General features: G+C 44.6%; 1 protein-coding gene across 2 annotated transcripts in view; it reads right to left on the bottom strand.

Annotated features, from left to right (window-relative positions):
* JAK3 (Janus kinase 3) overlaps positions 1-24,153 on the bottom strand; it is a 138,665-nt gene that overhangs the window by 61,821 nt on the left and 52,691 nt on the right. For both annotated transcript variants that reach the window (XM_033957213.1, XM_033957214.1), the window contains exons 15-17: positions 22,880-23,018; positions 21,083-21,234; positions 3,430-3,580 (exon numbers count right to left, since the gene is read on the bottom strand). In XM_033957213.1, the coding sequence (XP_033813104.1) occupies positions 3,430-3,580; positions 21,083-21,234; positions 22,880-23,018 (442 nt within the window). The remainder of the gene's footprint in view (positions 1-3,429; positions 3,581-21,082; positions 21,235-22,879; positions 23,019-24,153) is intronic.

Below are 24,153 nucleotides of genomic sequence, written 5' to 3'. Positions count from 1 at the left end.
CTCAGTCAGTCGGGAGAAACAGGGCTGTTTTGTGTTGTGTATTCAGAACCCATATCTGGTAAGTAATCACTTAAATGCATTTTTGGTGGGCTTTCCTTTAGGTTTTGTCCTTTCAAAGTTTATTGCACTTTCTCTGGATTTTTGCTTTTCAGCATTGGGGGGGGTAGCTTTCTTTAGACGGCCCGTTCTGTATTTTCTGTGTGTGTTTTATTGACTTCTGACCATATGCATATCATAGTGTACTGTTATCTAGTTTTTTAAGGAGAAATCAGCATTTAAGAATTATTTTTGTTAGTGTGTGTATCAAAGTGCAGGACTATGCAAGTGCAGAATGGAAATGAGTCAACTGATGGGTCTGAAGTAATAGATAGAAGGTAAACAAAATACAATGTAAAAGGGAGAATTGGGCGTGAGTATGTCAATGAGAGGGAAAGAGAGATGGTGTACACGGGGAATGGAAAAAAGAGGAGAATTTTTGGTCATAGGGAGGGAGTGAGGTACAGATGATAGGGAAGAAAAAGATGAGAGAGAGAAATGTTGTGGTGGAAAGGGTACAGTATGACAGATTGAAAGGGATGCAAGAGGGAGGAATGTTGGACATAGTGGTGAAGGGAATGGAGGGAGAGATGTGGCATGGTGCTGGAGAAATGTTGGGCATTGTGTTGGTGGGCAGGGGCAACAGATGCTGTACATGGTCCGGGGGATGACAGAGGGATAAATGCTGGACCATGGTAGGAGGAACCAATGGACAGCAACAGAAGAATTTACAGAAGATGGAAAAGTGGAAAAAAGAAACCTGGACCTACTTGATGGAAAAATAAGTTTCCAGCAAAAAAACAAAAGGAATTGACCCCAAAATATCCACAAAGAAGAAAATCCAGAGAAAACCAAAAATACTGTGGAGTGACGATGTTCCCAAATGGACTTTATTTGAAAGTATCAAAGTTCCAAAGGTACACTAAAATCATCCACATAAAATAATTCCATCCACATAAAAGTAAATCATCCACATAAGAGCCTTAAAGGACCTAGTCCGCTAGGGATACAGGACCCAACACGGTCCGCGTTTCGACAAAAAGTCTTCTTCAGGGGTCCCTGGGGGTCCTATAAAGGTGAGTATGTGGGAAACAATTGTGTGGTGAACCGGAAGTGAGACACTGTTTCCAGACAACAAAGGTAAAAAACTGAATTTATTGACTAAAATGTTAGCTTTAGGAAATGTATATAGCAGATGTCTTTGTATTGTGTTCAAAAGAAAAGGAAATGCATTTCTGGTTTTATTTCTACAGTGTTGAAGTACTTGCTGACCCTTGCTGTGGCTGGTTGGGATCCCCAAGCACAGCCAGCAGAGGACCTCCTCTAGAGACAGCCAGAACTCCCCCTCCACCAAGCACAGCAGTCGCTGGCTGCATCTGTGACTCAGGGACGCTATTGCTGCCTGCCAAGCTTGGCAAAAGGGACCCCCGGCCAACTGCAAAGGAAGTCCTCAGCTGACAGCTTGGGGGTTCTCATCAGCTGAGTATTTCTATTTTATATTTACATTAGAGGCTCTGGTAGAAACCCATTTACAAAGTATGTATTCTTCCCAATTAATATTTCCAAATTAATAAAGTATCTTTGCTTATTTGTAAATGGGTCTCCACCAGAGCCTTTAATTAACTATTTCTGAAGTTTATAGGGACAGGCGGGGACGCAAGGGATTCCTTGCAGGGACGGGTGGGGACGGAGGGATTCCTCATGGGGACGGGTGGGATTTTGGCAGGGACGGGTGGGATTTCTGTCCCCTCACAACTCTCTAATCCAGAGGCTTGTAATAGCTTTGTGAGTGAATTTGCCAGATGTTGATGGTATAAAGGTGCCAGGATGTGGTTGTCAGCCCAGCCTTACATTGACACTGTCAGCATTTTCTGTTGGCCTAACCAATGTCAGCAAAGGCCTTTGGGAGATTATATAAAACAGATTTGATCTTGGGGGATGTCAGTGCAGATAGATCATTCAGCCTTAGAATGCCCTAAATTACTTCTAAATTATAAGTACTTAAGAGTAACAAAAGACCTTTGGCACAGCCCTGAGGTCCAGCAAATGTGCTAAGGTCCACTGCTTAAGAGCTAGATTCACTAAGCCCACTGATCAACTTCCGACCACTTAGCTACCCCTTTACGACCCAATTTCCCTCCGACCCGATTCACTAACTTTTGTCCCGATCATCCTCCAATCCGCACATACAAATGAGGGGGAACGGCATTAAAATGCAGGCAGGAAGTGATTCACTAAAATAAAAAAGCAACACCGACTGGGCTGGCCAATCCCAAAAATAAGCAACAGCTGAGGACCAGTCGCTGAGGTCCTTTCTGACTGCCCTGCCTTCTGCCGCTCCGCTCTCTGCCCTGCTTCTCTGCTCTCAGCCCCGATCTCCTGCTCTCTCCTGCCTGCCCCGATTCTCCGGTTCTCTTCTGCCTGCTCTGAATCTCTCCTGCTGCCCTGATTGGCCGCCCTGATCTCCTGCCCTTCTCTGCACTATGAGCCCATGGTTTTAACCTGTGGATTTAAAGTGGGTTAAAACCACGGGCTTGCGAAGAAAAAGTAAAAAGTAAAAAAAGGTCACTGCTCTTAAGCATGCGCAGACCATCTAGAGAGCGATCTTTTGTGAATCTAGCCCTAAGTTAGAGAATGGCCTCAGCAGTATGTTCTGGCACAGATAGTTAGTGTCCATCAAGAGCCATTGTCACAGAAAGATACTGGAAATGAACCGAAACTCAAGTCTCTGAGGGACAGTTTCTCTCTCTTTTCTCTTTCAGTCTTTCACATCGCACGCACTTTCTTTACCATTGTACAAAAGTAAAAATGTATTTAACCACAATTGATGCTACTTTTAGAACAAGATTCCAACCTATAAAAACCTCCTCTCTTGACCACCCCCCCCCCTCTCTTTCTCTGGACCCCCTGGCTTCCTACTCTCTTGCTGAATTTTCTCTTTCCCTTTCTGCCTATTCCCACCTATACACCCATCGCTCAGACCTATGACAGACACATATTCATGCAGGTAAACTTTCCTCTTATCTACATACACAGAAACAGTCTCTAAATGTACTCTGTACTTGTAAAAGCCTATTTCTATCTCTATGATGGAATATTTTTCTGTACTTTAGTATCAAACATATATATGGTATCTCTGTAATATTAAGCCTATTTCTACACAATATATTTTGTGCAACTGCTCTTGGCTATCATTGTCATTAATTTCACTTCCTGCTGAACCTCCTTCTGAGGATATTGAATCTAATTGAATCTCATCTACTTGTGTGCATATTGTGGAGACGTAACCTTACATTCTGGGAGCTTATCTGCTGCATCCCCTTGCAAAACCTTACAGTGGTCAGACATTCACAGTAAGCCTGGGCAATGGGTGACCTGTGCACTAAGACCTACCGGATGTGATGAGATTATTGAGGTCTCTGATTATAGCTCGGAAGGATGGGCGCAGGAAGGGTCTGTAATTCATGCAGCAGTTTATCAGATTAGCCAGTTCTGTCCACTTCAGGATTGGCAGCTGGAGCTGATCCTGGTAAAATTTCACCTTCTGAGGGAGGAGAAAGAGAAGTGTCAGTCACTGGTGAAGAAAGGAATAGAGAGAGGGAAGAGAACAGCGTCAGTCTCTTATTAATAGGGAGTGAGCATGGCTGCAAGGAAGGAAACTCACTTAAAATCTCCCTCCTTGATTTGTGCATCTTGGCAGCTTTGCAGCTGTGAGGAGGGGGCAATACAGGGTGAGCTCAACCCTAATGAAAGAATATGCCACAGATAATATTATCAATTCCCACCCCAATAAGTTTTAGGAAAATGCACTGAAGGGACCCCAGGATCTCTGGCATTATTGTGACAGTAACGGATGCAGAGCAGTGCTTTGTGTCACCTCAATAACAACAACAGCAAATTCCCTTCATTACTGGGCACGATGTAGAAAATTTCAAAGAGATTCCACATGGGTAAATTGAAGAACCCTTGGAAATTTACTCTCCTCCTTTCATGGGAAAAAGAAGTGAAGCTGAGGGTGAGGCTACAGAGGGAGTGCTTACAACTCCTGGAGAGAATGAAGTCCTAATCTATATAGATAAAATTGGATGTATGCACATAAGCACATAAGCACATAAGCATGGCCTCTGCCGAGTCAGACCATAGGTCCATCATGCCCAGCAGTCCGCTCCCGCGGCGGCCCCCCAGGTCAATGACCTGTAGTGATCTATTACTCAAGAGCATTTTGTCTTGTATAGTAACCCTCTAATTGTACCCCTGGATTCCCTTACCCTTCAGGAATTCGTCCAATCCCTTTTTGAAACCCAAAACCGTACTCTGCTCAACCACCCCCTCTGGAAGCGCATTCCAGGTGTCCACCACCCTCTGGGTAAAGAAGAACTTCCTAGCATTTGTTCTAAAACTATCTCCCTTCAATTTTTTTTGAGTGTCCTCTAGTTCTTGTTGCCCCCGCCAGTCTGAAAAATCTGTCTCTCTCTACCTTCACTATACCCTTCATGATCTTATAAGTTTCTATCATATCCCCTCTAAGTCTCCTCTTTTCTAGGGAAAAGAGCCCCAACTTCTCCAGCTTCTCAGCATACGAGAGGTTTTCCATGCCCTTTATCATTTTTGTCGCTCTTCTCTGGACCCTCTCGAGTATCGCCATATCTTTCTTTAGGTACGGCGACCAGTACTGGACGCAGTACTCCAGATGCGGTCGCACCATTGCCCTGTACAGCGGGAGGATAACTTCCTTGGTTCTGGTAGTGATACCTTTTTTGATAATGCCCAACATTCTGTTCGCCTTTTTTGAGGCCGCTGCGCATTGTGCTGCCGGTTTCATTGTTTTATCCACCAAAACCCCCAAGTCCTTTTCTAGGTTGCCTTTTCCCAATGTCATCCCCCCCATCATGTAGTTGTACATCAGGTTCCCTTTCCCTATGTGCATAACTTTACATTTCTCCACATTAAAACTCATCTGCCATTTATCTGCCCACTCACTCAGTTTGTCCAGATCCCTTTGGAGTTTTTTACATTCCTCTACAGATCTAACCTTACCGGAGAGTTTTGTGTCATCCGCAAATTTTATAACTTCACACTTTGTCCCTGTTTCCAAGTCATTAATAAATATATTGAATAGCAGCGGTCCCAGCACTGACCCTTGTGGGACGCTACTTGTGACCCCTTTCCAGTCAGAATAGTGTCCCTTTACTCCTACCCTCTGTTTCCTGTTTGCCAACCAGTTTTTGATCCATCTGTGTATGTCCCCTTCCACCCCGTGGTTCCACAGTTTCCTTAGAAGGCGCTCATGAGGTACCTTGTCGAAGGCTTTCTGGAAGTCTAGGTATACTATATCTATGGGGTCACCTTTGTCCAAATGTCCGCTTATCCCCTCGAAGAAGTGCAGTAGGTTCGTTTGGCAGGATCTTCCAGTACAGAAACCATGCTGGCTTGTTCTCATCAGCTTATTTTTTTCTATGTGCTCACTGATACTGTTCTTGATCAATGATTCGGCCATCTTCCCCGGAACTGAGGTCAAGCTGACCGGTCTATAATTCCCCGGGTCGCCTCTGGTTCCTTTCTTGAAGATAGGTGTAACATTTGCTATCCTCCAGTCTTCCGGTATTACCCCTGTTTTCAGGGATAGGTTACAAATCTGTTGCAGTAACTCCGCTATTTCGTTTCTAAGTTCTCTTAGTATTCTTGGGTGAATTCCGTCCGGGCCTGGCGATTTGTCAGTTTTTAGCCTATCTATCTGTTTGAGTACGTCTTCGAGGCTTACCTCCATGCACGATAATATTTTCTCTTGGTCCCCCTTGAAGAATTTTTCCGGTTCCGGAACATTGGATGTGTCCTCTTTTGTGAAGACCGACGAGAAGAACGTGTTTAATCTGTCCGCCACTTCCTTTTCCTCCTTTACCACTCCTTTCCTATCCCCCTCATCCAGGGGTCCCACTTCCTCCCTCGCCGGCTGTTTCCCTTTCACATATCGAAAGAAAGGTTTAAAGTTCCGTGCCTCTTTTGCAAGTTTCTCTTCATATTCTCTCTTTGCTGTTCTGACTACGCGGTGGCATTCTTTTTGGTGCTTCCTGTGCTTTTTCCAATTTTCCTCAGTTTTATCCTTTTTCCATGTCCTGAAGGATTTTTTCTTATCTCCTACCACATTCTTAACTTCTCTTGTTAACCATGCTGGGTCCTTTGCTTGATTCTTTCTGCCCCCTTTTCTAAATCTGGGTATATATCGGCTTTGCGCCTCGTTCACTGTGTCCTTAAAAAGGGTCCAGGCTTGGTCCACCGTCAGTGCCTTTCTGGTGCTGTTCTTGAGTTTTCTCTTTACCATGTGTCTCATGGCATCATAGTTCCCTTTCTTGAAGTTGAACATTGTTACAGTGGTTCTCTTCCCCTTTGGCATACTTAGTTCCACTTTGAATTGGATCGTGTTGTGGTCACTGTTCCCTAAAGGTCCCGCTACTTCCACTTCTTGGGCAGGTCCTCTCAGCCCATTAAGGATTAAATCCAGAATAGCTGCCCCTCTCGTTGGTTCTTTGACGAGCTGTTCCAAGTAACAGTCCCCTACAGCCTCTAGGAACTCCAATTCCTTTGAACAATTGGAAACTCCATGGCTCCAGTCTATCCCTGGGTAGTTGAAATCTCCCATAACTATGGTGTTAGCGTTTTTACATTCTCGCCTCAACTCAGCTCTCAGTTCTTCATCTATTGCTTCTGTTTGTCCGGGCGGGCGGTAGTACAGCCCCATCTTTATCTCGGTTCCCTTTCTTCCTGGTATTTTAACCCATATTGATTCCAGTTGTTCATTAATTGTTGGTGTGTCCACTCTGATCGATTGAATTGTATCCGTTACATAAAGTGCTATTCCTCCTCCTTTCTGATGTGTCCTGTCTCTTCGGTAGAGCTTGTACCCTGGTAGTACTGTGTCCCATTTGTTGTCCTCGTTCCACCATGTTTCCGTGATTGCTATGATGTCTAGGTTCTCATCTTTGGCCCTGGTTTCTAGTTCCCCCATTTTGTTTGTCAGGCTTCTTGCATTAGTGTACATACAGTTTAAGTCTCGATGGATTTGTTTTCTTGTTGGTTTCCCTTGCGATCCATTTTCCTTTCCGTATGTATGTATGTTCCAGCATAACTCCAAAATGCATGGACAGATTTCAACCAAACTTGGTATACATATCAATTACTATCTGGGAAAAAATACTGTGTGAAGGCTGGGGAATGATGTCGTACTGTTCTGTGTTATCACTGCTGTAACAATGCCTCCAAGGAAACATAAGGCAAGTTTCCAACAGCTACATCTATAGCAGGGGGTCTCAAAGTCCCTCCTTGAGGGCCGCAATCCAGTCGTGTTTTCAGGATTTTCCCAATGAATATGCATGAGATCTATGTGCATGCACTGCTTTCAATGCATATTCATTGGGGAAATCCTGAAAACCCGACTGGATTGCGGCCCTTAAGGAAGGACTTTGAGATACCTGATCTAGAGCTTCAGAGACAGTCCAACAGCATAAGGCCCGACTACAGGATATGAAAGAGAGCTGTTACATCTAGAGCTTCAGAGACAGTACAGCAGCGTGAGGTCTGACTACAAAATATGAAAGATAAGTGTCTAATCCATAGTTTTCGGGCTCGCTGAGACACTCCTGATGCCGTTTAAGTCCAAGTTCAGCCCCATAGAGAGGGCCATTCTTGCTGCTGAGATTGGGATATCCGGGTGTTATGCCTATGGCCAGGGGGTAACTGAAACTCAGCATACTACGTGATATGTCTCCTCAAGTCTGCTTATCTGATATCCTGACCTCAGTGACCTGGGTGCTGCCAAAACAAAGAGCAAAAGGACAGTAAAACCAGGTTGACCAGGTGTCCGAGTGAAGACAGCTGGTTTCTGCAACAAGTCTGCTTATCTGCTATCCTGACCTCAGTGACCTGGGTGTTGCCATAACAAAGAACAAAAGGATAGTAAAACCAGGTTGACCAGGTGTCCGAGTGAAGACAGCTGGTTTCTGCAACAAGTCTGCTTATCTGCTATCCTGACCTCAGTGACCTGGGTGTTGCCAAAACAAAGAACCGAAGAAGGACGCTGGTTACTGCAGGATCTGCTTGGATAACTATGAACTCAGCAGTTTTCACCCTATATAAGAACGGGACTTTGCCCCTAACATTAGAATCCACGACGTTGCAACCATGGGACTGTCTTCTTTGGTCCACCCACCTATCAATTGCAGGGATTCCCAATTGTGAAGGATGGTAGTTGCCTGGGATCACGGTGAAGCTATTTTATTCTTATATTCATATATATATATAATAAAGGGTTATTGTCTATGTTTTTATATTGTCTGTGTGCTTTTCTGAGTGTCACTGATCATCCCATCTGACAGAAATAAGTGGCGGAACACCGGGCAACGCTGGGTGATCAGCTACATAATGGGTGATCATTACATAATGGTGATGCTTATTGGCTAGATTTAGAACCCATGATTGTAAAGTTCAGGACAAAGGCCTAGTGCATGGTCCCTGGCCAAGGACTGTTACTTTAATCAGAATCATCTATACCAGTGTTTTTCAACCGCTGTTCCGCGGCACACTAGTGTGCCGCGAGATGTTGCCTGGTGTGCCGCAGGGCCGCCATCAGGGCAGTACTACCAGTCCTGCATTCAGGGGCCTGGAGCTGACAGGGGGCCCGGGCTCCCCCAGGGTCCTAGGCAGTGTTCTAAGGCAGGGGCGCCAGTAGCTCGCCAAGGCAAAGTGAGTCGATCACCCAGGACTCACTTTGTCTTGGCGATCTAATCTATCGAGCCGATAAGTCTTCTTCTCCCCGACGCCAATTCTGCAGTCGGAGAGGAAGTTCAGGCCAGCCAATCGCTGCCTGGCTGGGCGGAACTTCCTCTCCGATTGCAGAATTGACGTCGGGGAAAGGAAGACTGATCGGCCCGAAGCAGGGAGAGCATGCGTCGGTGTCGGCTTTGGGGCCTGTTATCCATTGGTGGGTCCTGTTCCCCGATGGCAGCGGCAGTGGCAGTGGCTTGGGGAACGGCAGGGAGAAAGAAAGAAAGTGGGCAGGCAGGGAAACAGAAGGAAAGAAGAGAAACAGAAAAAAAGAAAGAAAGGTCAGGGAGAGAGGAAGAAAAAGTTGGGGGAGGGAATGAGGTGTGGAGGAGAGAAAGCATACAGGCTGATAGAAGGGAAGAAAGATTGGATGCACAGTCAGAAGAAGAAAGTGCAACCAGAAATCACCAGACAAGGTAGGAAAAATGATTTTATTTTAAATTTAGCAAAGTGGAGGCAGTATTACCACAGTTTTCAAAGGAATTTGCCCAAATAACTTAATAGTTAACTGGGTAAATTCCCAGAGATGAAAACTTCCCTTCACTTACTATGCACAGTTCTGAATTTATATCTGCTGTCTATATTTTACAATATGGTCACCTTTTACTAAACCGCAATAGTGGTTTTTAGCGCAGGGAGCCTATGAGCGTCAAGATTCCAGCCAGAATATCAGCTTTGTGTTCAGCCAAACAGGCCCAGGTTTTGCACTGAATAAAGTATTTTATAATTTTTCACTATTCTGTTTACTTAATATTTCATAATAAAGTAATTATAAAATACTTTCTTTGTGTTTATTTGATTCCTATTCAAGAGAATTACTTTATATATAGTCAATATAGGCACAGAGTTAAATTTTTTAACATTTTCTAATGGTGGTGTGCCTCGTGATTTTTTTCATGAAACAAGTGTGCCTTTGCCCAAAAAAGGTTGAAAAACACTGATCTATACCAGTAGATAAATTGGACTTCCACCTGGGGCACCATGTCTGGAAAAGGAGGAAGGGAGAGGAGCACTGAAGAACAGAGGAAAAGGGATGAATTGTATTGGTGCCCAACCCCTGAATGTATTGTATTGGCACCCGACCCCTGATGAACTCATGCACTTAAGAGCCAGATTAACACTGTATTGGGCCCTAAGCAAACATATATTTGTGGGCTCCCTTACCAGGATTTCTCCTTCCCCCTCTCCCTGATTTACATTTTTTTCACCCTGGCCCTCTCCCTCCCCCAACATTTCATTTCTCCTGAAGTAGCAGGGAAAGTGCAGAGCTTATCTATGAGCACGGAGGTAGTAATACTTTGTAAGTGAGGAGGAACCTCCAAACACATGCCTCAAATGGAAAGGCTTATTGGTTAGAGCCGGAGAGCTGCTAACGTACCCAGTTCCAGAAGGGAGATTCTGGACTAGACCTGGATTTGGGCAACTCTATCCTGGTGCATTGTACGACATAAAGCATAGGATTACTAGGACATATCCTCCTTTTCGAGTCCAGACAGCTTTTCAAAACCCAGTATTTTGCCTAGGTTTTGAAAAGTTTCCTCGAAATCACATGCACGGATGCCCTTTTGCCTGACGAGAGCAGGCAGTGGGGGCGGGGCTAGGGCGGGTTTGGGGGCGTAACAGAGTGGGGATGGATGGAACTGGGCAGGCCTGGGATGGTCTAGGTGTCCGGATTTTACTAAAGTAAAATCTGGTAATCCTAATAAAGCACTGATTTCATTTGGTAGTATCAGGAACTACAAATAGCACACGGATTTGGGATGTAAGTTCAATCACTGAATTGTCCAAAATGTTTCCCTCCTGGAACTGGGTATCTAGTCAGCTCTGCAGCAGTAAGCCAAGAACCAAAAGAAATTGTGCAAGTCTTTTTCACCTTCCATTGCCACTGGTACAAAGTAGAGATGCCAAGGTCCAGTGTAATTAAGGTTAATATTTACAAAGTTTTGGGTGTCAGGTCAAAAGCGCGCCGGGACAAAGGTGCGCGCAGACAATTGAGCGCAGCGTGGAGGTGCACACCGCAGAAAATTACTGTTTTTAGGGCTCCGACGGGGGGGGCGTGGTGGGGGAACCCTCCACTTTACTTAATAGAGATCGCGCCGCGTTGTGGGGGCGTTGTGGGGGGTTTGGGGGGTTGTAACCCCCCACATTTTACTGAAAACTTCACTTTTTCCCAGTTTTTAGGGAAAAAGTTAAGTTTATAATAAAATGTGGAGGGTTACAACCCCCCAAACCCCCCACAACGCCGACGCGATCTCTATTAAGTAAACTGGGGGGGTTTCCCAACAAAACCCCCCATCGGAGCCCCTAAAAATTGTAATTTTCTTCGGCGCGCGCCTCCGTCTTGCGCTCAGTTGTCGGCACGCGCCTTTGTCTTTCGCAGGGTTGTCTATGAACCAAGTTTTTTGTGTGAGCAAGGTTCACAAATGGAAGCAGCAAATTAAAAAAAAATTAATGTTCTTTGGTGTTTATGAAAGGATATAGACAGGGAGAAGGTAGTGCTAGGACAGTGTTCAAAGAAGTTTGCCCAGGAAACTTCATAGCTAACTGGGTAAATCCCCTAGGCTAAAAATGTCCCTTCATTTAGCATAACAGCAGATTTTCAAAGGGAAGTTCAGGCCACATTTTCTAAGGTAGGCTCTATTTATATGACACAGAAATATAAGCAAGAAATATAAGAAAAAAGAGGACATCTGGTCCTGCCCCATTCCCAAGCTTGGGGACGTGACACAATGATGTTAAATGTATGTGAATATGTGTATGATGTCATTGCATTGAACTCCCTCCAAACGTGGCCCTGAGGTCGGGGACTTCCAAAAACTGGACAACTGCTGGGTTTTGGAAATCCCTCCAGGCACTCTGACAGTCCTCTAAAAATAGGACATGTTTGGGTTTTCCCGGATGTCTAGTAACCCTAGTAATGGGGACCCTGCCTTTGGAGGTGGTACCTAAACAGGGAAGGCTACAGAAGAAGTGGCAGGGATGACAGTATTCCCTGAACATTGGGAATGACTGATTAGTGCCCAACAGATTTGCTGAAAATATCATTTCCATACTGCTTTGCATAAGACAAAGAACTTTTAATAAAACTTCCAGAAAAGAAAATGATTCTTTCAGGCCTGAAAGAGGCCCAAGGAAGAAGAATCTAAGTCTCCACAGGATCTTTGGGTGACCCTGGACAATTCTGATAAACTGATTAGCTTCTCACCCCGACTATGTGGTGAATCCTAGTACTCCCCAGCTAAGGAGAGGCATGGTGGACAGAAACATAAAAGTAACCTTACTGGGTTAGATCAATGGTCCATCTAGCCCAATTTCCTGTCTTCACAGTGGCCAATGCAAGTCACAAGTGCCTGCCAAAATACCAAATAGTAGCAACAGTCCATGCTACCAGGACAAGCTGTGGCTTCTCCCTGTCCAAACCTTTTTTAAAACTGGCTACTTTAATTGCTCTTATCTTTGTAATTTTTGATGGAGTAAAAAAATTAATCCAGTTGTATCCAGGATTTTGTAGACTTCAATCTCATCTCTTTTCCAAGCTGAAGAGCCCTAACCTCTTTAGTCTTTCCTCATACAAAAGGAGTTCCATCCCCTTTATTCTTTTGTTCTTCTTTGAACCTTTTCTAGTTCCACTATATCTTTTGTGAGATAAAGCAACCAGAATTGAATGCAATATTCATGGTGAGGTTGCAACATGGAGCGATACAGAGGAATTATAACATTCTTAGTCTTGTTTACCATCCCTTTTCTAATAGTTCCTAGCATCTTGTTTGGTTTTTTGGCTGCCACCACACATTGGGCGGACGTTTAAGCATATTGTCTACAATGATACCCAGATCTTTTTCTTGGGCTTTGACCCCCAAGGTGGACCCTAGCATCTGGTAACTATAAGAACATAAGAATTGCCACTGCTGGGTCAGACCAGTGGTCCATCTTGCCCAGCAGTCTGCTCACGCAGCGGCCCTTAGTTCAAAGACCAGTGTCCCATTTGAGTACAGCCTTACCTGCGTACGTTCTGGTTCAGCAGGAACTTATCTAGCCTTTTCTTGAATCCCTGGAGGGTGCTTTCCTCTATAACAGCTTCTGGAAGAGCGTTCCAGATTTCTACCACTCTCTGGGTGAAGAAGAACTTCCTTACTATGATTTGGGTTACTCTTCCCAATGTACATCACTTTGCATTTGTTCACAATAAGTTTCATCTGCGATTTGGATGCATAGTCTTTCAATTTCCTTAGGTCTGCCTGCATGTGTTTTAATAACTTTGAACAGTTTAGTGTTATCTGAAAATTTAATCACCTCACTCATCATTCCAATTTCCAGATCATTTATAAATAAAAGAGCACTGGTCCCAGTACAAATCCCTGTGGAACTTCACTATATACCCTCCTCCACTGAGAAACATGGCCATTTAATCCTACTCTCTGTTTTCTGTCCAATAACCAATTCCTAATCCACAACTGAACAGTGCCTCCTATTCCATGACTAATTTTGTCAGGAGCCTCTCATGAAGAACTTTGTCAAAAGCTTTCTGAAAATCTAGATACACTCACCATTATCTACATGTTTATTCATACCTTCAAAGAATTCAAGCAAATTGGTGAGGCAAGACCTCCCTTGGCTGAACCTATGCTGACTCTGACTCATTAAATCATATTTGTCTAAGTGTTCTACAATTTTATTTTTTATAATTGTTTCCACTATTTTGCCCTGCACTGAAGTCAGGCTTACCGGTCTGTAATTTCCTGGGTCTCTCCTGGATATTGGCCACACTCCAATCTTCAGCTACTACAGATGATTTTAGCGACAGGTTACAGATCAATAACAGCAGATTAGCAATTTCATGTTGGAGTTCTTTCATTACCCTAAGATGTATACCATCTGGCCCAGGTGATTTATCACTCTTTTAACTTTGGCTTAGTATGTCTTCCAGGTTCATCGAGATCTCTTTCAGTCATTCAGTCTCTCCGCTACTGCCTTATCCTCCCTGTGTGCCCCGTTTGCTTCTTGATCATCCAACCGTCTCACGGATTCCTTCACAGGTTTTCTGTTTCTGATGTACCTAAACAAATTGTTACTATGAGTTGTTGCCTCTTGGCAAGTTTCTCTTCATATTCTTTGTTAGCCTTCTTTATCACTGTTTTGCATCTAGCTTGCCAGTGCTTATGTCTCTTATTGTCTTCATTTGGATCTTTTTTCCATTCTTTAAATAATTTTTTTTTATTCTAATAGCCTCTTTCACGTCACCTTTTAACCATGCTGGCTCATATTTTCTTTTCTTTCTACCTTTGTTAATATGTGGAATACATCTGGTCTGGGCTTCCACAATGGTATTTTTAAATAACATCCATGCCTGGTTTACAGTCCTAACCTTTGCTACAGGTCCTTTTAGTTTCTTTTTAATCATTTTCCTCATTTTATCAAAATCACCCTTTCAAAAATTAAATGCTGCTACAGATTTCTTTTGCAACATCACTCCAGATAGCAGGAAGTGCTTGGAAGAGCCTGGTCGAGTTTTAGAAGTGTGTGAGTTGTGTGAGTGAGGAAAGAAGACCAGAAGTGTCTGGAGGTGGAAAAGTGATGAGCGATGACCGATTGCTCCAATCACATATGGATAGCATCCTTCTTGCTGCTAGACTACTGTTTGCATCTTATTATTGAGCTGATTAATTAAACCCTATTAAGGTACTAAGGATATTAGACTAGTAGAGAACGTTAGGATTATATTGTATGCTTTATATAGTGTTTGATGGTAGAAGGTGAATGAAGCTGACTACTGTGCTATGGAGACACATGATAAGAATCCTTTATAAATCCAGACAATTGGCAATCCAGGGCTTCTGAGTCCTCAGCATATCGCCTAGAACCCTGTCTAGACTTTTGGGCCTGAGGCACGCACCTAGTTTGCCTAGGCCTTAATCCAGCTCTGTATGTACTCCCTGAAATTGTAGACTGTGGTGAGCCACAACTTTTCACAACCATGGAGGTCAGAGAGAGTGGGCATCCAAAAGGGGTGCATTTTCCAGGGTAACTATCCTGCTTTCATGTTTCACTTATATATTCTAATAAAGGTCATCAATTGCTCATTTCTAAATTTCTGATCTTAAGAAAGAGATGTGGAGGGGCATAATCAAAAGGGACGTCTAAGTCCATTTACGTCCAACACGCAAGTCGTCCAAAGTAAAAAACAGCCTAGGACACATTTTCGAAAAATACGTCCAAAATTTTTTTACTTTCGAAAATTGTCTAATTATACGTCCTAGAGATCTGATCGTCCAAGTCACTAAATCGTCCATCTTTATATACCACATTTTTGTCTAACTTTTTGTCCAAGTCCAAAATGCCTAGAACAAGCCCTGTTGGACGTGGGAGGGGTCTGCAAAGTGATGGACTGAACACCCAGACATGGCACCTAAATAGTGGGGTATCTTACAGGGCACTGCTGTGAACTTCACAAAAAAGGTGCCATGTCTTCTCCTCACTACAGCTCCCTTATAGGTCATGGTGAGCCCCCCAAACCACCTCCAGAATCCCCTAGACCCACTAATTTACCACCCCAATAGCCCTTATAACTGCAGGAGCCACTTATATGTTAGTACAAAAGGGTTTTGGGGGTGTATAGGGGAGTGCACATGTTTAAGTATCAATGCAGTGATTACAGGGGCTTATGGGCATGGGTCCTCCTTTCCATGAGTCCCTAACCCATCCCCAAGACAACTTAAGCTGCCTCTGTGCTGGACGACTAGGCTTTCCTATGTCAGGCGGCCAGGTGATGATGGTCTGGAGGCTGAATTTTAAAGGTGTGATTAATATTTTATGGGGGTGGGGGGTCGGGGGATCACTGGGGTAGTGTGTGGGGGTCTGTTTTATGTGTTTGCAGTGCTTATCTGGTGACCTTAGGTGGGTTTTTGTGACTTAGACCATGTTTTACATGATCAAAGTCACAACGTCCAAGTTCCGTCGATCGTCGGCTGTATAACTTTCGGTTATGCATGCTGTACGACTAAGTCTAAGCCGGCCCACATCCCGCCCAACTCCTGCCCTCGACACTCCTCCCGAAACGCCTCGTTTAGCTTTGGTTATTCAGCGGCACTATGATGGCCTAGGTCGTTTAGAAATACGTCCAAAACCCGTTTATAGTATCAGCACATCAAAAATGTATTAGTCCAATAAAAAAGATGTCGTCTTATTTTCTTTTCCTCATTTTGTTTTATTTCTATTAATTAATATTTTCCTCACAGAAAAAGCCAATGTAAAAATATGCGGACACTTTGTACTTGAAGCAATTTCCAAAGAGTAAGGATGCTGCATAGAACATTCGAAAAATATTTCCTTTGTGAACCACTTTGGCAACAAGTGTCTCAAATTATCAAACCAATAAAATTTCCTGAATCTGAACCTACATGTGTGATGCACAGTGCCCTCTTGTAGTCACATGTAGAAGCAGCACTTATTATTTGGCAGAAAACAGAGATGCACGATGGGCCCTTAATGAAAGGCCAAATCAGAAGGAATAAGTAGAAAGACTAACTGCCGGATTCTCTAAACGGCGCTGTTGTCGGCAGCCGCCTTAAAAGCGGTCACTGATCATGTGTCAATCACGCTAAAGCGCCGTTTAAAGAATCGCTCCTCTGGTTTTCAAGGCCTACATTTCTGGAGCCTATGTAGGTGCTTTACAGCCCTTTAAAGCCACTTTCGGCGATAGCCATGCCTGGTAGGCGCCTCCAGAGGCAAGATTTTGGCACCATTTGTATAGGCACCCGTAGGCACTTTGAATGATCGCTTAAGTTGTGTTTCAAGTGGTATTTCCCTCTTAACTTAGGCACGGTTAGGGCACCGACCGACGCCTAAGTTAAGGTGCTGTTTACAGAATTTCCCCCTAACTGTTGGATTCTCTAAATTTATATATTCATTTATTTATTCAGTTTTCTATACCGTTCTCCCAGGGGAGTTCAGAACAGTTTCCATGAATTTATTCAGGTACTCAAGCAATGGGGAGATTAAGAGACTTGCCCAGGGTCACAAGGAGCTGCGTAGGTTTGAACCCACAACCTCAGGGTGCTGAGACTGTAGCTTTAACCACTGCGCCACACTCTCCCACAGTGCCAATGTTGGCAGCCGCCTTAAAAGCGGTCACCAATCACGTGCCAATCACATGACAGTGCCATTTAAAGAATCGCGCCTCCAGCAAAGATAGACACTGGAAATATAGGCAAGGGTTTTCAAGGCCTAAATTCCCGGTGCCTATCTTTGACATGAACTGCACCTACTTAGGCGCTTTATGGCGCCTAATGCCACTTCCAGCATTATTGTTTAAATTTATATCATGCTTTATGAAGCAGCTTATAATACTTTTAAAAGACACAAGGGGAATCTCAGAATGCCACTTGTCTGCTTGTTGGTTCCTGCAGTACAATGTGGCAGCACTCGACACTGGCTCACCCAAATGTGCCCTCTATTCTATTCTAATCTCTTTTTTTCTTCTTTATATTCTTCACACTGTTTCTAATTCTAATTTTTCATACTGTTTCTGTGCTCTTTAATAAATAAATAAGTATGCTAATATCTTTAAAGTAATTTCCAGAATCTCAATTCATTGAATTTTTATCCCTTCCATATGTTTTCTTAGTCATTTCAATAATTTGTCATTCTTTCTGATTCATTATCAAGTAATATACTGAACATTTCTTATCCCCTAGATCAGTGTTCTTCAACCTTTTTACACCCGTGGACTGGCAGAAAAAAAGAATTATTTTGTGGACCGGCAAACTACTAGGACTAAAATTTAAAAACCCTGTTTCCGCCCCATCTCCGCGAGTCGGTCCCCACAAATCATCTGATCCCATCCACATAAGCCTCAGTTATGATTTTATATTGAATGTATTTTATTAAAGTATAAAAAGAAACAATATTCTGTACAATTGTCATTTTATAAATACAAATAATTCAGAGCAGGATCAACAAAACCCCTGTCTCCCCTCCCCTTCACATATATCCCCTCTACTATCAAGAAAACTGAACAAGCCAAATTATTACAGAATGCTACACAGAAATATCATGCTAACAGAATACTGCAGTCACAAATGACAGTAATAGTTTTAGGGGAGTGCAACTAGGGCAACTGCCCCCTGGTCAGAGAGCGCCCTAAGCCAGCTGGAAGCTAAAGAAGCACTGCCTGGGCTTTGCAGTCCCCAGTTATGTCTAACACCAGCTCTAGCAGGATATATATTTCAAATCTGATATATTCTAATCACAAAATAGAAATAAAATTATTTATTTCTACCTTTTGTCGTCTCTGGTTTATGCTTTCAATCTTCTTTTCAATCTCTTCCTTCCAGCGTCTGCCCTCTCTGTCTCTTCAATCCAGCATCTGCCCCTTCCATCCACTGTCTGTCCTCTCCCCCTTCCATATGGTATCTGTTTTATTTCTATGCCCCTCTCCCCTTTCCATCCAGCTTGTGCCCCCTCTCTCCTTTTTACATGATTCATTCCAGCTTCACTGCTCTCTTCATTTTTATCTCTCCTACACCAGATCTATCATCGTTGTCCCTCTCTGCTTAGTTTTCTGCTGACCCCTTCCTATCATCAATCTCTCTACTTTCTCATGCCTGTGTCTCCCCTTCCCCTCCTCTAATCTCTCTGCCAGCTGTTTCCTTCCTTTTTTCATTCTCCCTTCCCTCCTCCTCCTATCCAGCAGTAATTCTCTTCCCTCCCCTCCCAGCAGCATCTCTCCTTCTCCCTCTCCAGTAGCAGCTGTCCCTTTTTTTCCTTGCCCAGCAGCTTCCCAGATTCCTTTCCCTCCTCCCCTCCCAGCAGCATCTCTCCTTCTCCCTCTCCAGTAGCAGCTGTCCCTTTTTTTCCTTGCCCAGCAGCTTCCCAGATTCCTTTCCCTCCTCCCCTCCCAGCAGCATCTCTCCTTCTCCCTCTCCAGTAGCAGCTGTCCCTTTTTTTCCTTGCCCAGCAGCTTCCCAGATTCATTTCCCTCCTCCCCTCCCAGCAGCATCTCTCCTTCTCCCTCTCCAGTAGCAGCTGTCCCTTTTTTTCCTTGCCCAGCAGCTTCCCAGATTCCTTTCCCTCCTCCCCTCCCAGCAGCATCTCTCCTTCTCCCTCTCCAGTAGCAGCTGTCCCTTTTTTTCCTTGCCCAGCAGCTTCCCAGATTCATTTCCCTCCTCCCCTCCCAGCAGCATCTCTCCTTCTCCCTCTCCAGTAGCAGCTGTCCCTTTTTTTCCTTGCCCAGCAGCTTCCCAGATTCCTTTCCCTCCTCCCCTCCCAGAAGCATCTCTCCTTCTCCCTCTCCAGTAGCAGCTGTCCCTTTTTTTCCTTGCCCAGCAGCTTCCCAGATTCCTTTCCCTCCTCCCCTCCCAGCAGCATCTCTCCTTCTCCCTCTCCAGTAGCAGCTGTCCCTTTTTTTCCTTGCCCAGCAGCTTCCCAGATTCATTTCCCTCCTCCCCTCCCAGCAGCATCTCTCCTTCTCCCTCTCCAGTAGCAGCTGTCCCTTTTTTTCCTTGCCCAGCAGCTTCCCAGATTCCTTTCCCTCCTCCCCTCCCAGCAGCATCTCTCCTTCTCCCTCTCCAGTAGCAGCTGTCCCTTTTTTTCCTTGCCCAGCAGCTTCCCAGATTCATTTCCCTCCTCCCCTCCCAGCAGCATCTCTCCTTCTCCCTCTCCAGTAGCAGCTGTCCCTTTTTTTCCTTGCCCAGCAGCTTCCCAGATTCATTTCCCTCCTCCCCTCCCAGCAGCATCTCTCCTTCTCCCTCTCCAGTAGCAGCTGTCCCTTTTTTTCCTTGCCCAGCAGCTTCCCAGATTCCTTTCCCTCCTCCCCTCCCAGAAGCATCTCTCCTTCTCCCTCTCCAGTAGCAGCTGTCCCTTTTTTCCCCTGCCCAGCAGCTTCCCAGGCTCTGATAGTGGTTTTCTCCCCTCCCAGCAGCTCTTCTTACTTCCCAGCGCAGCGATTAACGAAGGCAGCCTTGGGTCCTTTGTTGGGTCGCGCCGCCTCTGAGGAAAGAGGAAGTTGCATCATCAGAGGCAGCCGCGACTCAGCAAAAGCCCCGAGGCTGCCTTCATTAATCGTTGCGCTGGGAAGTAAAGGAGAGCTGCAAAGAGGGGAGAAAGCCACTGTCGGAGGCTCCCCAAGATCTCTCCGGCCCAGCGCACGGTTCACATGTTGATCTTGCCGGCCCTGTGCGGACCGGCAGGAAGTTGAAGTGAGTAAATCTTGCCGGCCCTGCGCAGACCGGCAAAAATTTCCTGTGGACCGGCAGCAGTCCGCGGAACGGCGGTTGAAGAACTGTGCCCTAGATAACGTAGCTTTCTAAGTGCAATGTCGCTGTTACACTACGCCCCACCATATCTTCCCACCCCATTTCATATCTTCCTCAGGACGGGGGAAGTGCCTTAACAACTACATTTCATTCATTCGCTTTCTCACGCTGCTTACAATATGTCATCCTTTAGTGGCATTAGGCGCTGGTGGGCACCTCTGGAAGTGTGATTCTGGTGCCGTTTTTTTGGGTGCCGGTAGGCGCTTTGAGTTTTCATTTCAGTTGCGCTGTTCAGCGCTGTAAAAATGATAAATAGTAGCTGTAGTGGTGACCCATCAAAACCGCGTAGGACTTTGGTACGCTAACAATCCCGCAGAATCATTTGCGCGCAGGACACATGCGCGCTGCCACTTCTGCCATTCCCGTTTGCGCTCTGAGGGGGTGAGGGGAACCCCCCACTACACTTACAAGTGCTCATGCTCCTGTTGGGGAGGGGGTATGGGGGGAACCTCCCTACACTGATAACTCACGAACACTGAAAAAGGGAAGGAGAACGGGAGTTTTCAGTATACTGGGGGGGGGGGGTCCCCCAACGGGAGTGCAAGCATTTCTAACAGTAGTTGGGGGGGTTCCCCCCATGCCCCCTCAGAGCACATAAACAGCCCCTCAGAATGCATACGGGAACGGCGGAAGTGGCAGCACGCATTTGTCCAGCGCACAAATGTCACCACAGGATTGTCAGTGTGCTAAAGTCCTGCGTGCTTTAGTTATGGTACTGTTGTAGTAATAATTCCATTTGAAATGGCATTTGCCTCTTAACTTAGACACCAGTAGGATGCCTTCCGGCGCCTAAGTTAAAGCGTTGTTTATAGAATTTCTCCCGAAGTACAACATGCAAGATGGAAAGGAATAAGTCAAGAGACCATGCTTAATGGCTCATTAATGAGGGCACAGTAAACAGAATGGAAACACTTTACCGCCGTTGGCTCCAGGACACTCAGAGGTATACTTCCGCCGTTGAAGATCTCCCAGAGTGTGGCACCAAAACTCCAGCAGTCTGACTCCTGAACCAGGCTCCTAGGATCACGCACACATTCTGGTGCCACCCAGGGAATGCGGTCCGTCAGCACTAGAATGAAAGGACATCTGAGAGGAACTCTGGCAGCTACTGACCCAGGGAAGAACAATTCAGGGGCAAGATCTATCCATAGTCGGCCTAGAGCAGTGATCTCAAACTCAAACCCTTTGCAGGGCCACATTTTGGATTTATAGGTACTTGGAGGGCCTCAGAAAAAAATAGTTAATGTCTTATTAAAGAAATGACGATTTTGCATGAGGTAAAACTCTTTATAGTTTATAAATCTTTCCTTTTGGCTAAGTCTTAATAATAATATTGTAATTTATAGCTAAAGAAACATATGATCAAGAAACTGTTTTATTTTACTTCTGTGATTATGATAAACATACCAAGGACCTCAAAATAGTACCTGGCGGGCTGTGAATTTGAGACCACTGGCCTAGACCCAGACATCTTTCTGGCTTCTGACGGGCTGAGGTTGGTGCTTTTCATTGGTATTTCTCTTAGAAAGGAGGAGGCTGTTTTCACCATATTTCCTACCAGTGGCATGGCAAGGGTAGGTGGCACCACCTGCTCTTTCTGTGCCAACCCCCCCATGCACTCCTCTCCGCCCTCCCATTCCACACTTGTGCCCTTCCTTCCCACCCCTGTACCTCTTTAAATCTTCACCAGCTTATACTCCAACCTGCTGCCTGCGCTGGCGTCGACTTTCCCTCTGACATAATTTCCTGAACCTGTGACCCAGAAATGATTTCAGAAGGAACCAGCCCAGTGTGAGCAGCAGGCTAGAGTAGTTTCTTGCGCTAGTGAAGATTTTTAAGAGGTGCGGGGAAGGGAGGGTGCGAATGTGATGTGGTGGGGGGGATGGACAGGTGCCAGCGCCCTCACCAAGATGGCACCTGGGGCAGTTTTCCCCCCCCAACGCTCTCCTTACTACACGACTGTTTTCTACTACACTTCTCCCTCCGTATTCACAGGGGATGCGGGCAGAACATAGCCGTGAATACCGAAAAACAGCGAATAACTTTTTGCATGTTAATTCGCGGTTTTTTGGTAAAATAGACCTGAAAAAGATAATAAACCATGAATAACCCGACCTGCGATTTGCTCCGTATGCCGGGAGCAGCAATTTCCTTCAAGAACCACTGGGAGCAGCGATTTTTAATGTGAAATGCCGGGTTCAGTGATGAAAATTAGGGGGTGGAGTCAGCAGCCGAAAAATCATGAATAAGCGAATCTGCGGATACGGAGGGAGAAGTGTAGGGTGAGGGTTAAGATTAGGCTTAGGAGAGATAAGAGGTAGTGAAGGAGAGCTAGAATGAACTGTGCTTCTAAGTGACAATTTCCAGAAATGCCAATGTTTTCTTACAGCTTATTCCTGGCATTCAGCCATGTTCAATTATTTGCCTTATGATAACTGTGTGTGTAGTAGTGATCCAGATGAAATCCCTTAGGTAATATAAAATCCTTCCTCATTCCTAGAAGGTGATAAGAGAGTCATGGAGGCTTGTGACAATTCCTCAGTTTTTGAGGCTATAATATATTTTACAGAAGTGACTGGAATTATTGCAGACCATAACATGCTCTAGCTAATCCTTCCCCAACAGTGCCCTGCTATATTTTGGTATTTTGTAGTATATCGGTGCCTGGAATTCTTCAGCCACGCCTTGCCACACCCCAGACTTTCTGCACTCACATTCTTTGGTCATGACTGTGATGCTGACTCCGGAGTCACTGAGTTTAATAAAAGGGGGACTCCCGGTGCTGCTGTCTCCCTCCCGGCTGAGCAGAATGTTCTTAGTTGACACATTTCCATGGATGATATTCTTGTCTCGCTGTGAGGAAGAAAAGAAGAACACAAGGACATAAGAACTGCAGAACTGGCTGATACTGAAGGTCCATCCAGCCCCGTACCCAGCCTGCGATAGCAGGGAGCAACTGAGACTCTCAGGAACGAGCCAACACATCATTTGCATTCAGTTATCTGCAATTGTCCTTACCTTCAGTTCATTTAGTTAGGTTATCATCAGTCTATCTTTTTTAAATTTCTGTTCCTATTCTTTGGAATTATATTACATTACATTACAAAACTTTTTATATTCTGTCACAGCCCTTATAAGTTCTAGGCGGATTACAATAAAGCAGATGATCGGTAACAAATCCGGTTAAACAGGCAATATTGAAAAAAATCATAAAAACAATCAGTTCAAAAATTTATTCAATTAAACTGTTTTTAAAAGCTTTCTAAAAACTAAATAATTAGTTTCTGATCTAACAGTGATGGAAAAGCTTAATTGATTTAGGCAATGGAAATTATAAACAGAATCGATTTCTTTGTATAGGGCTCTGTTTACTAATCATTAAGGAAACTAAGTGCTCCTTTTACAAAGCCGCGTTAGCGGCTTTATCGCACGCACCTTTTTAGCATGTGCTAACCCCCGCGCTAGCCAAAACACTACCACCTGCTCAAGAGAAGGTGGTAGTGGCTAGCATGGCCGGCAAATTAGCGTGCACTATTACGCACGTTAAACTGCTAACGTGGCTTCGTAAAAGGAGCCCTAAATCTAGCAAATAAGAATGAGCACTTACACTTACATATGACACGGTGCTATTTGGCACTATGATGAGAGCTAAAAGCTAAATATCATCTCGCAATAATAAACTTCTCTTTATTATGACAGGGGTTGCCATTCAGCTTATTGGAAAAACTGGGATAGACCTTTAGGTGGGAGTCTCTATGTCATATTTTTAAGATGGAACGAAGTATGGCTATACATCAGGGACATTATAAGAAGTTTCTGAAGATTTGGGAGCCATTGACATCATTTTGCAAAGAGTGATTAGTGATTATGCCCTTTGGTCATACACGTCAAGGGTGGGTGGGTTGGAAAGTAGTTTTCAATTTCTCAATTTGAGTGTATTTTTTGAATATAATTGGGAGGGGTGATATATCTATTTGTCATAAATTAT

The sequence above is a fragment of the Geotrypetes seraphini genome, chromosome 8 (genome assembly GCF_902459505.1).
Source record: "Geotrypetes seraphini chromosome 8, aGeoSer1.1, whole genome shotgun sequence".
NCBI classification, from domain to species: domain Eukaryota; kingdom Metazoa; phylum Chordata; class Amphibia; order Gymnophiona; family Dermophiidae; genus Geotrypetes; species Geotrypetes seraphini.
This window is presented reverse-complemented; position numbering and strand designations above follow the sequence as displayed.